Genomic DNA, 12,598 nt, shown 5'->3' on the forward strand with positions numbered 1-12,598 from the left:
CACGTGCGCTGCACCAATGGCTTGAGCAAGGAGACGTCCTGATAGCAGGAGAGCTGTCCCTTGCCACAAAACCTCACTTATCGGAGGAACCGAGGTGATAAAGTTATCAAGCGTGCAATTTAATGTTTTTTTTTTTTGTCAAGGGGGGAGCTTGCCAAGAGCTTCTTGAAAAAAGAACAAAAGAGGCATGGCTTATCTGCCTGTGGCATCTGCCCACAGTGGGCCATGCCAGGGTCACTCACACTGATCGATGAGCAGTTTTGGTCATGCACTGTGGCACAGTGCCACTTCTTGCTGCAGGAAGGGGGCTGGATGTGGGCTCTGCTCCATCCTTCCCATCCTGGGAAGCACTATGGTGAGCTGCCACCAGCAGCAGCCAGGCTGACTCAGGGAGTTCCTCCCAGAGTGGGTAGGGATGAGCTTTGAGAACACATCTCTAAGAGGCCAAGCCCACATCCCTGCCTATCAGATAGACCAAAAAAAGGGAGCCCAGTCCTCTCCTCAAGCCCCTCCAGCCTTTGGTTTCCCATCTGTAACATGAAGACAAAGCAACACCTTTTCTGTTAGAGAAACAGCACGCATAAAACCTTAAAGACTGCAAAGCACTTGAATTCAGAGTAGGGGTTATATAAAGGTGCTTACATTAAGCACCTTACACAGACATACCAGCTCTAATCTGGATCTAATCTTGTTTATTGAGGTTAGAGCAAAGGACTTGAAGCTGAACTGGCTGGGATCTCATCTGAGCCCTGACACCATCAGCCGCGGGAGCCGAGCAAACTGGGGGAGCGTGCTGCCCTTTGCTGCCTTCCTTTTAATTCACACCCCAAAGGGAACTCAGAAGGAGCTTTCCATGCCCTAAGGATATTCAGTGTCTAGGTTCCTTCAGACAGCCCTGAATTTCCTGCTACCTAAGCGTTAGCATCCATGCAAGTTTAATGTTTAAAGAAACCATTGCCCTTTTCATGGAAAGGGCAGAGGATTTGGAAAGCTTTTTTTTTTTTCTTTCCCTTTAGAAAATAAACAGAAGAGTCGAGCCAGATGCGAGTATTGGGCTGGCCTCAGATGTCTCCTGCAGCCGTCGGAAACCATGAGCTGGCAGCGGGTGGGTGGTGACGTGGGGCAGACCAGGCTGCGGGAGGCTCGGGAAGCTGGCACCGAGCGTGTGGTTATCCAGTTAGGGGGATTAGGGGCGGGATGGGGCTTAAGTGTCTGAGATGGTGCTGTGAGTGGCTTCTCCCTCCTGCTCGGAGGGATAGACATGTGGCAGGACAGAGGCTTCGTTCTGTGGGGCGACAAACCTTCCCGGGACTTTGTATGGAGCTGCTGGAGGAGTGGGATGGGCTCAGTGCTGGGGTGGCTGCAGTGGGTCGGGAATCTTCCTGGGTGTGACGCTGCCCTGTTTGCCAGATAAACCTGAACCGCTGAACTTCTTTATGGAAAGATAGCTGAAACAATAGCCAGAACTGCAACAATAGTCACTGAAATGCATGGGCTGTGAGACGAAACCCACGGGTCTTTATGGCTGGGAGCTGCTGGCATGGGCTTTGTGCTTGAACATGTGGAAGGCTGGAGGTTGTTCACCTCAGTCAAGGGGAACATCTCTGTGTGAGATTGGAAATAAAGAGGATTGTGCCGCAGAAACATGCAGCCCCATCACTATGTCTCTCCTTATCGCTCCACCTCTAGGGCCCAGAGAAGGGTTATCTGTGCGACTCACAAAGGGTTACAACACTGCTGGGCTTGGAATATCTTCCCGAAGGAGAAACCAAACCCAGTGGTAAATCCTGCTATAACAAGGCCTAAATAGTCCCTGCAGAAGGGAGTGAAATTATGCCTGACCTTTGACCTGCCAAACTCTTTCAAGTAGAGCCATCCCTTGTGAAAACTTGGCTGCATGAAGCCGGGTGTGGTGCGGGGCTGTCTTCATGCATCACCACTTCCCTGTGCTCTGCAGGTTACTGCTCTCCCTTCATGAGCTTCTTTCCTCTTCCAGCCGCGATCCCCAAGCACAGGGTCCTCCCAGCACTGGGTCCTCCCAGCCTTGCAGCTCAGGGGTCACCATCCCTCTGCAGGTCCCCATTTGTGGAGCCCGGTGCAGCCAGGACAGGGATCCTACAGAGAGCAGGGCTCCGCCAGCCCTCCCCATCTCTGTTTTTAATATCCTTTCCCATGCATGTTAGTAGGGACATCAGCATTCATGCCCCAGGGGACAGAAGGAAAACATTCTCCTTGCTGTTTTTAGAGAGGCTGCTGATTTCTCTGTAGCTCCCTCCGGGTCCTGCATCCTCTCTTGGACACGTCCAGGCAGTTGCCCCTGCAACAGCAACAAACACCCTTGTCCTAGTTGCCTGTGCACAGCCCTGGGAATCTTGCCCTGTGCTCTCCTCCTTCTGACCTTGGTTTCCACTCAACACAACAGCAGCAATTACCCTGAGGTTGAGGGGTTGTTCGAAAGCAAGTGCTGCATCCCGTCCGCTCTCTCCTTTCCAGCCCCCGCTTCTCACTGTGCTGGAACTAAATGTTTGCTGGACTTTCCATTGCTAACAAATGGAAATCTGTGTGGGCACTGCGTGCGTGCTCCCCGCATTCCTCACGCCCCGCTGCTCTGGGGTATATGTGCAGGAGTTTGTTAGAGGGACGTGGGCACCTGGTTGCACCTCAGAGGCACCGTGCTTGGCTGTGCCTGAGTGGCTGGGTGCTGGAGCGGGGATGGAAAATGAGATGGAAGGATGGGTTAAAGTGCAGAGCATGGAGCCGGGCTGCTGAGGTGCCAGAGCCAGGAGTGGAGAAATTCTGGGGAAGAGTCAACATTGAGCAGCATGGAACTATCGCAGTTCATCAGATAATTCTAAAATGAAGCGTTTTGCAAGAAGAGATAAGATCAGCTTTGTGTTCAGGAGGAGGGAGAGGAGCAGATTTCCAGCACAGAGGCAAATCGTCCTGCACTCGTTTACCGTGTGGTTTCCTGTACCCTCCCGAGAAGCGGTTGCTGCTGAACATGAATTCAACCTGAGAGTGCTTAGCCGCACTGTTCCTGCCTTGTGGGGCCGAGCTCCTCACTTGGCACCAACCCCGGAAAACACAGCGGGGCTTTTCCAGCACGGGGTCTGGGTGGACGCTACTCAAAGAGCAGCTTGTTTGCACCGTGGCAGCCCTTCCCGCAGCGTGCCGTGCACGCCCGCTCTGCTGCCGTGCGGGCTGACACTCAAGCATCCTGAGCCCGTGCACCCCAGCACCTCGCTTCCAGGCTGCTAACTCAGCACTTTGCCCTAGGATGCCCCTTTTGCTTCAGTCCGCGACCTTCGGGGGAACCGCTGCGGGGCTCCGAGGGGCCGGGCCGGGCCCGCCCCGGGGGCGGGCGGCGGAGCACGTGGGGCCGGGCCGGGCCGAGCCGGGCTGGGCTGAGTCACTCCCCGCCCCGAGCCCCGCGGCGGAGTGGAGCTGCACGGCTCGGCTCGGCTCGGCTCGGCTCGGCACTCAGCATGAAGACACTGAGGCAGTGGCAAGCGCTGCTCCTTCTGGGGTTGGGGCTCACGCTGCTCGTGGTGGTGGCCGGTGAGTTGGGTGCTGAGCTCCCGGGACGGGCCGGGGGCACAGGGGGCGGGGAGGACGGAGCCTGGAAGCCGTGCGTAGCCGAGCCGCGCTGTTCCGTGCTTGCAGGCGGGGATAAGCGTGCCGGGGATGTAAACAGCTCTTGGGAGCGGTTAACGCGGCACCTCCCGCGCGTCCCGATGGGGTGCGTGACCCCAAAGGGATGGGTGAAAGGGGTGCAGAGCCCACGTGCGGGCTGTGGGATGGGCCGAGGGGTGCTGCTGGAGGCTGTGCTGGAGCCGCTCTGGGTGCTCGTGCAGACAACCCTGACCCTGCCTCCCCCAGCCCCGCTGGGTTTCGGAGGATGTTATTTTTGCCTTCGAGCCAGCCCATGGGTTCATATAAGCAAACATTTCCCAAAGCAGTGGCTGCTCTGTTGCTTCGCCTGCTGGCTGTCCGGTCTGCGGCAGCACTGTCTTGAGCGGAGAAATACACATGGGAAGGATGGAGGTGCTGAAGCACTCAGATAGGGCCGGGAAATAGGAGCATCTCGATCTTGAGTGGAAACCGAGACCTGTGTGCTGTGCTGCTGGGCAGGGGCTGCCGAGGAGACACAGAACGTACGGGATAACTCTGGGAGGGGATAAGAGTCTGCTTACTTGCAAAAATCAAAGCATAAATCTAGCAGTGGGACCCCTCCCGTCCCAACCCTGGGAAGAAATGTGGGGAATTTTACACCGCTTCTCCTTTGCTTGCTGCGTCCCACCCCAGGAACTCTGGGGTGCCGAGGAGCACGCATCACAGGGAGCTGCAGGGCACTGGCAGCGCTGTACGTGGGGCCCTCAGCACAGGGGTGCACCCCAGACCTGCGTGGGGCAAAGGTGTCCCGGGGTACCAGCCGGAGCCCTCTCCTCCTGCGCCGTAGCTCATGGCAGCGCATGGATGGAGCATGAGGTCATGCGGAACGCGCTGGGCAGAGCAGGCAGCGACTTGAACCGCTGCCCAAATTTTTCTGCCTCCTGAGGCTGGGCTGAGGGAGACGCTGCACCTTTTGGAAATCAGCTTGTAACCTGGGGTCCTGCTTGGCCTGCCTGCCCCCAGTGGGCACCCCGCAGTTGTGGAGCATCAGGAAGAGTGGGATTACCTTGGAGGAGCCCTGCTATTAAAAGACTGATGATAGGAGCTTGCTAAGTGATAGCTTAGGCTAATGAGAGCTGTGCTGCCTGCTGTCTGCAGGGCATGCAGGTAGTGGGGGTGGTCCCTGGGTCTCCTCCCGAGTTCAAGCCTTGCTCTGAGCTCTGCGGCTTGGCAAAGAGCTGGCATCAAGCGATGCACTGTTCCAGCACCTGGCATGCAGTTAGGACAACTTTCAGCCACACTGGTGGAAATCTGCTCTGTGTTTATGGAGAGTGCTGCTATTCTGCAGCTGTTAGGGCAAAATACACTGGTGGTAGGGGGAGTTCCCTGATGCCATGCTGCATCATACAGAGTAGGACACTTCTTCCTCCTGTGCTTACAGCATCTGAGCTGAGGCATGTGGGCTCCCCCTACAAGGAATGTTTTGTCTTGCAAATGCTAACTTCTGTTAGGAAAACCCAGCAATGTGACCCGCCTGATTCCCTGCACTAATCCTGTCCTGCTCATGGCTTGGTGCCCCAGCCTGGCTAGGCCTGCTCCCTGGCACAGCAGCGTTCCCTGGGCTCTGATTTGACGTTCAGACTCTGCCTAACACATTTTTCTGTGCCCAAGGAGTCCTGGGTGCCTGTCCCAGGTGCCTCTGTTGGTCACTGCCCTTCCTGAGACACCCGGCATGTGGGTCACAGGCTTCTTCTGCCAGCCTGGGATGGGGCCACCTCCACGTGGAGCTGGGGCTGTGGTGGCTGCCCAGCACTGGGATGGCTCACAGTGATGTGTGGCTTTGCTGGCAGGTGACTTCTGCAATGTGAACTACTGTCAGAATGGGGGTACCTGCCTGACTGGCATCAATGAAACCCCCTTCTTCTGCATCTGCCCTGAAGGTTTTGTTGGGATCGACTGCAATGAAACAGAAAAAGGTGAGGCTCAGAGAGGGACCCGTGTCCCCATCACAGGTGATTGGCACACGGCAGGGATGCACTGACTGCTTCACCAGAAATGAACTGTACTGCATCCTCAAAACACACTGGGTGCTCTTATTTCCCACCTGTACCCAGCAGACAGCCCATTTTCCTCCCTTCTCCTTCCCCAGGCCCCTGCCACCCCAATCCTTGCCACAACAATGGCGAGTGCCAGTTGGTCCCGAATCGAGGGGACGTCTTCACCGACTACATCTGCAAGTGCCCCAGGGGGTATGATGGGGTGCACTGCCAGAACAGTGAGTACAGCAGGGAACTAAGGGGACACCAAGGTGACAGGTCGGGGACCCCAGGGCTCTGCTCTGGGGGACACCCTGGCTCTGGGATCACCTCCTGAGCTCCCCACCTCCTCTGCCTCCTAGACAAGAATGAGTGCTCCTCAGAGCCATGCAAAAATGGAGGCACCTGCATGGACATGGATGGTGACTACGCCTGCAAGTGTCCTTCTCCCTTCTTTGGGAAGACCTGCCATGCCCGTAAGTCCTTGGTGCTGATTCCGCAGAGATCCCTTTCTCTCTCTGTCCCGCAGAAGAGGTCTCACCAGCAGTGCAGTGCTGGTGTGCTGCACTGAGCCTGGTCCTGATGGAGGTAGCATCCTCATGGAGGTGCCATCTCCTGTCCCATCCTCCCACAAGTGGCAGATGAGCTCCTGGCATTGCTCCCTTGTCACTTCCTTTTGCTGCCATCCCCAGGCTGTGCCATTCCCCTGGGCATGGAAGGAGGGGCCATCTCTGATGCGCAGCTCTCAGCCTCCTCTGTCTACTATGGTTTCCTTGGCCTCCAGCGCTGGGGGCCGGAGCTCGCTCGCCTCAACAACCACGGCATTGTCAACGCGTGGACCTCCAGCAACTATGACAAGAGCCCATGGATCCAGGTACTGACGGGAGGAGTAAAGTGCAGGTCTATCTACGTCTGGATGCAGACCGTGCTCACCTTCTTGTCCTCCCCAGGCCAACCTGCTGAGGAAGATGAGGCTGAGCGGCATCGTCACGCAAGGCGCTCGCCGCGTGGGCAAGGCAGAGTACGTGCGTGCCTATAAGGTGGCCTACAGCCTAGACGGGCGCGAGTTCACCTTCTGCAAGGATGAGAAGCTCAACACAGACAAGGTGGGCTGGGATGTGGGTCTGGGTGCTGCGCTTGGGTCAGAGTCACGCAGAGAGCCATCCCAGCAGTGTTTGATTGACCGGGATCATAGAAACATAGAATGGCTCGGGTTGGAAGGGATCTTAAAGCCCATCCAGTTCCGACCCCCTGCCATGGGCTGGTTGTCCCCCACCAGCTCAGGCTGCCCAGGGCCCATACAACCTGGCCCTGAGCACCTGCAGGGATGGGGCACCCACAACTCATAACACAGCCAAAGGAGCAACACTGATTTTTTGGGCTCTTTTGGATAATGACTTTGTAGCAGACACATGGTGGGATGTGGGCATGGTCTGGAGGTGCCAGCAAACAGTTTGAGATGCTCTGTGCTGAGCACAAGCCCACTGTGTATCTCAGCCTCAAGTCACTGAGTGCAACACTCTCAATTTTTTTTGTGGCAAATGCCTCCTGACTGCTTTTTCTGCATCCAAGGAAGGGCTGGGAATATCTGCCTTGCTTTAACCAACAAAAAGTCTCACTCATCTCCACAATGCAAAAAAAAAAAAACAACACATGAAAACATGACCTGACAGCACTCTTTTCAAGCAGGTGTCACATTTTGGAGACTGCAGCCATAGCTGCAGGGAATCAATGCTGCTGTGTTAAGAGGGTTGGGGATGCTCCTCGGGTAGCCCAGCTTCCCCGCTCTGCCCATGCTGGGCACCAAGCTCTGTCTGTGCAGTGGGCAGGGGACTGCAGGAAGCTGGGGGCTCAGCCCCGCGTGCCGTGTCAGATTTTCCAGGGGAACATGGACTACGGCACCATGCAGACCAACATGTTCGACCCTCCCATCACAGCGCAGTTCATCCGCATCTACCCCGTGGTGTGCCGCCGTGCCTGCACGCTGCGCTTCGAGCTCATCGGCTGCGAGATGAACGGTAAATGCTCCCCCCCGGCCAGCCCTGCTCCCTAATCAGGAGGTGCTCATTCTTCTTGCGGTGCTGGGAGATTTTGGGGCACATGGGCTGTAAAATCCCACGGCTCAGCTGGGCCGAGCTGCGCTCTCGCGCTGCTTACACCTTCCCAGGCTGTCTCACTTCAGTCTGTGGTTTCTCATTGTTCCCTATCTGAGCCTTGACCCGGCTGATTTTCCTGCCGGAGATGTTAACAAGCAGCAGAAGATCAAAGTCCCGTGGGAAACGTGACTGATGATTAGCCAGAGCCCTCGGCTTGCCCCTCGCCTCCCCGCATTCCTGCCCAGTGCACGTCCTAGGCAGTGCCTGGCGCTGGGCTCTGAGCCACATCCTGCTGCTGCCCAGGACCGAGGTGTGTCCTTGTGCCGGGCTGTGCTGTGTGGCTGCGGCAGGAGGCACTGTGCTGCAGGGAATAGCTCTGCTCTGAAAACTCCATCCTGGCTGCGCCCAGGGGAGCTGGTGAGCTGCATCCCTGCACCTCTGCAGTGCCTTCCTGTGCTCCCAGCTCCTGCCGTGGCCGTGGGGATGTGCCACTGCGTGTGTGGGGGCTCTGCTGGCTGCGATCGGGCGACGGTGCTTTGGAATCTTTCCCTTTCACTGTCTGTATAAACCGTTGTGTTACAGTGTATTTCAACACGGCAGGTTGCTCGGAGCCTCTGGGCATGAAATCCCGCCTGATCTCTGACCAGCAGATCACAGCCTCCAGCGTCTTCAAGACGTGGGGCATCGACGCCTTTACCTGGCATCCCCATTATGCCCGCCTGGACAAGATGGGCAAGACGAACGCCTGGACAGCGCTGCACAACGACCAGTCCGAGTGGCTGCAGGTGGGTAAGGGCTGGGGAGGGCTCGTGGCATGCCCCCGTGCACCCCAGTTCCCCAGCCCAGCTCCTCCCCTCTGTTTTGCAGCAAGGATCAGGTTTGTGCTTCTATTCCCGGTCTGGAATGGGAACAAATAGTTCTGAAATTTCCTTCTCGGTTTCCTTTGCTCCGCTGTTTTTATACTTTTCACATGATTTCATGACATAATGGGACAAAGCTGTTTAGATATTTGTCCCGCTTTTAATTTTATTTGGGGAATGATTAAAAGCAGCTGCTCCTCGGCCCTAAGTGAACCAGCTTATCGGGACATCTCCCGGCGGGGTTGCGGTGACACGCTGCGCTGGGCTGTGGCACTGAAGGCCATGTGCTTGTGGACGTGTAGGTAGATTCACATGTACACCCATGTATGCATAAATACATGCATGTATGTGTGGCTGGTATGGCCCTCAATGAACGTAAAAAAGGAACAAAATTAAGGAGACCTTCAGCTCTCTAGCTGTGTTACCCCGCAGTGTGCCAGCAGCAGAACACAGCGTGGCAGAGCAGGGAGCAAAGCAAACAGAACAGAAACCATCTCCCTTGCAGCCCAAATGTCAGCCCGCATTCAGCTGTGTATTTTCTCATCCGGCTTCACTTTCCACTGGAAATACATTTCCTCTGGGAGTCCTTTTTCATTATTTTTTTTAAATTGCGTTTTTTTGCCATCGTTCCCACATCGACCTCTCCAGCGCGAGGTGCCAAAGCAGCCGCAGTGATGTGTGGGGAACAGTTCCCTGCCCAGAGGGTGCTCAGAGGTCAAACATTTCCCCACAGCATTTCATCAGTCCTGCTGCAGGGGCAGGGGTTGGTTGAGCAGTGCCCTGGGACTCAGCACCGTCTCTGTTCCAGATCGACCTTCGGGACCAGAAGAAGGTGACGGGCATCGTTACGCAGGGAGCTCGTGACTTCGGCCACATCCAATACGTGGCAGCCTACAAAGTGGCGTACAGTGACAACGGCACCTCCTGGACCGTGTACAGGGACAGCCAGACCAACAGCACCAAGGTACGGGGACAGCGAGCTGGGGGGGCTTGGGGACACATCCAGGCTTGAGGGCCGTGGGTAAGCGGCGTCTGGGTCCCTGTGATGCTGACTGCTTCTCCCTCCCCCCAGATCTTCCACGGCAACAGCGACAACTACTCGCACAAGAAGAACGTCTTCGACGTGCCCTTCCACGCCCGCTTCGTGCGCATCCTCCCCGTGGCCTGGCACAACCGCATCACGCTGCGCGTCGAGCTGCTGGGCTGCGACGAGTAGGGGCGCGGGGTGGCACGTGGAGGAGGGACAGCCCCGTCCCCACCACCCGGCCCACGCCCTGCCCGCCCCACACCCCTCCCGCTCACACCTCCTTCTCCCCCTCCCCGAATTTCGGAGGGAGGCTTCGGGCGCTGCCTTGCCTCAGGGGGTCCCCTGCCCTGCTCTGGGGCTGCAGCACTGCACTTTATGGGGCCGCCCCGGGTGGGACGTGGGGATGGCTCCTGCCCTGCCCTACAAGCTGTGAGTGAGACCCCCTCCTCTGCAAATGGATCTTGGCCTCGAGACCCTACCCTGCACACAGGGCTTGGCTGCAGCCTCCCCTAAGCCTGGAGATGATTTTTCTCCTTTTTCCCTCTGCTTCCAGCAGTCAGCAGCAGTGCCCTGCATGCACCGCACCGGAGCTCGGGGCTCAGCCATTAGGGAGGACCAAACCTAGCCTCTGCCATCCCTCCTCCCTGCATGGCTGCATGCAGGGGCTGCAAACCTCAGCCCTATCCCTTCTGCCAGGCCCTGGGGCTCCTTGTGGGCTGTGTCAGTGCTGCATAGTGTGAGGGGAGTGCTGAGAGGGGGAGAGGCTGCTCCTATCGGCAGCTCTGCCTGCTGCACTGCTCTTGCGGCAGCTGAGAGCCTTCCCAGCCCCCAAGAGAGCAAACCCATGGATCTGTGGGGTCGAGTGGTGGGAGACACCCACCCTGCGCACCCTGCAGCCCAAGCCACAGTGGTCTCAAGAATGGTTTCTTTCCCTTTTGATCACATTCCCAGGGTGCCAGCACTAGTGTCATGGAACAGCTGGAGGAGGTGGCGGTGAAACAGCCCAAAAGCAGACCCCTGACCCTTTGCGTAACCTGATTTTTCCCTTCATGGGGTGGCAAAGCTGGAGCTGTTGGGATGGGCAACAGGAAAGCAGTGAGCTGACACCGGCAAGTGGGATAGCAGCTAGGAAAAATGTTGGTGGCACCACTGTCCCCGTGGACTGGTATGGGATGTGACCACAGGGCCAGGCTGGCTTTGGGAAGCACTGAGGGGACCCAGGTGGCACGGCCTTGCTCCAGGGTGTCATTGACAGTATTAAAACTGAAAATTTGGGCTGTTGGCTCACTGCTCTGTGCTCGCCGTCTCCCAAAGGCATCCCTCCTGCCCTCACGCCCTCCTGATTCCCTTCCTTTCTTTAGAAAACAGTACCAGGGCTGTGTGTATCCTCCCCTCGGCCTCCACCCCATCCCAGCTGCTGGAACCCATGCGTACAGCTGGCTGAGCACAATGCGATGGGACGTGGGGATGGGAAACTGCTATCGGCACCCCACACCCTGCGCATCCTCCTTTGGCTTTGATTCTGGAGCAGATCCCCAGCTTGGAGCAAAACCACTCTCCGAGCTGGAGCTTTGAGGAAGCCGTGACCAAACCTGGCCATGGTGCAGGATGGGGGCTGCTGGTTTGGGACCCCATGCCTGGGAGAGAAGGGGCACTGGGGTGTGGTGGAGGAGCTCTGCCAATGGGTAGGGACCCTGAGGCTGGCACGAATGGTGCAGGGCCCCGTGCATCCCAACATCACCTCCTAAATTCACCGCTTCCATGGCTGCTCTGGAGTGGGGGGGAAACTGTGCCCCTCTCCCACCCAGACGTGCCCCCCTTATCACTGGAAGTGGCAGCAGAGATAAGGGCAGCCTGCTCCGAGTCTGGCGAGACAGCTCTGAGCTGGGGGGGACTCTGCAGGGAGGGCAAAAGGAGCCGAAGCCACATATCACAGCAGCTGTCACCACCGTCTCCTGCCCGTTGCCCCACTGAGGGACGCTGAGCCCTTCCCCACCCCGCAACGTTTCCTTCCTCCTGCCCAGCACCGGGGCTGCCTTTGATGAGGGCGGCGAGGGTTCCCGCACCCCACGCAGAGCCTCATCCCTGTCCCTCGGATGCAGTTCCCGGCGGCAGGAAGGCTGGCACGCTGCGGCACCCCACTGCCCGCCTGCAGGAAGCGGCCGCAGGGCAGCATCCTCTCACCAGCACCCGGAAACCCAGCGCTGCTCGCGGCCCCCTCCGTTCTGCAGCAGACCTGGGTTTCCCTCCCCACTTCCAGCCTCAAGCGCGGGTTCCCGCTAGAGCCGCTGGCAGAGGCTGAGCCGTGTTGTGTGCAAGCAACGTTTTGCCAAGAAATCCCCCACCAGGACCAGGTGGAAGCTGCCACTCACCGGCTCCGAGGTTGAGCAGCCGGGCTGACACCTTTATGGCTCTGTTTGCCCCATCCCCAAGCGCGTGCCCTTCCTTCACACCGCTGCCTTGGATCTGCGCTGAGCCCACAGCGCTGCTTGCCCCACAGACCCACCCAGGGCCATCCCTGGGAGCTCAGCCCCAAACCCAGCTCTGGGAGCACCCTCCGAGCAGTGAGGACGGGGGTCACAAAGCACCACTCGTCCCTCCTCCCCAGGGACGGCTCTTTGCGGGGCGCTTTGGGCACACCGCAGCTTTTTCCTCCTCTCGCAAACAATGGGGTGGCAGCGCCAAGGAGCAGCGTGCCCCGGAGGGAGGGGACTGTCGTGTGGCTGCGGCACGGGGACACGGCGCTGGGAGAGGTAATGGCCCCATTGTGGGCCACGGAGCAGCGCGGTGTCACGCCGGCCGTCACGCACCGGGGCCGCCCCTCCGTGGGGACCCCGTGGCAGCGCCGTGCGGCTCGGTGCCACAGAACCATAGAAGCTTTAAGGCTGGCAAAGACCTCTAAGATCATCTCATCCTGCTGCCTACCTACCGCTAACAGTGCCCGCTAACCGTGTCCCTCAGCACCCG

The 12,598-nt window shown here is 58.1% G+C and overlaps 1 protein-coding gene across 2 annotated transcripts; it reads left to right on the plus strand.

Moving 5' to 3' along the window:
• Positions 3,403–10,906, plus strand: MFGE8 (milk fat globule-EGF factor 8 protein). 2 transcript variants are annotated; one of them, XM_021407486.1, is made up of 10 exons: positions 3,403–3,558; positions 5,463–5,588; positions 5,762–5,887; positions 6,011–6,124; positions 6,341–6,522; positions 6,599–6,754; positions 7,522–7,666; positions 8,327–8,529; positions 9,413–9,568; positions 9,677–10,906. In XM_021407486.1, the coding sequence occupies exons 1-10, from the start codon at positions 3,486–3,488 to the stop codon at positions 9,818–9,820; spliced, it is 1,425 nt and encodes a 474-aa protein (XP_021263161.1). In that variant the 5' UTR covers positions 3,403–3,485; the 3' UTR covers positions 9,821–10,906. The 2 variants fall into 2 exon arrangements, with proteins under 2 accessions (XP_021263161.1, XP_021263162.1); XM_021407487.1 differs by having other exon boundaries at positions 8,345–8,529.

This window comes from Numida meleagris, chromosome 9 (genome assembly GCF_002078875.1).
Source record: "Numida meleagris isolate 19003 breed g44 Domestic line chromosome 9, NumMel1.0, whole genome shotgun sequence".
NCBI classification, from domain to species: domain Eukaryota; kingdom Metazoa; phylum Chordata; class Aves; order Galliformes; family Numididae; genus Numida; species Numida meleagris.

Excerpts from the sequence above, each read along its gene's own strand:
- MFGE8 (XM_021407486.1), top strand. The coding sequence starts at position 3,486 with ATGAAGACACTGAGGCAGTGGCAAGCGCTGCTCCTTCTGGGGTTGGGG. Across the intron at positions 5,589-5,761 it reads CTGCAATGAAACAGAAAAAG|GCCCCTGCCACCCCAATCCT; the intron begins GTGAGGCTCAGA and ends CTCCTTCCCCAG. Across the intron at positions 6,125-6,340 it reads TGGGAAGACCTGCCATGCCC|GCTGTGCCATTCCCCTGGGC; the intron begins GTAAGTCCTTGG and ends TGCCATCCCCAG.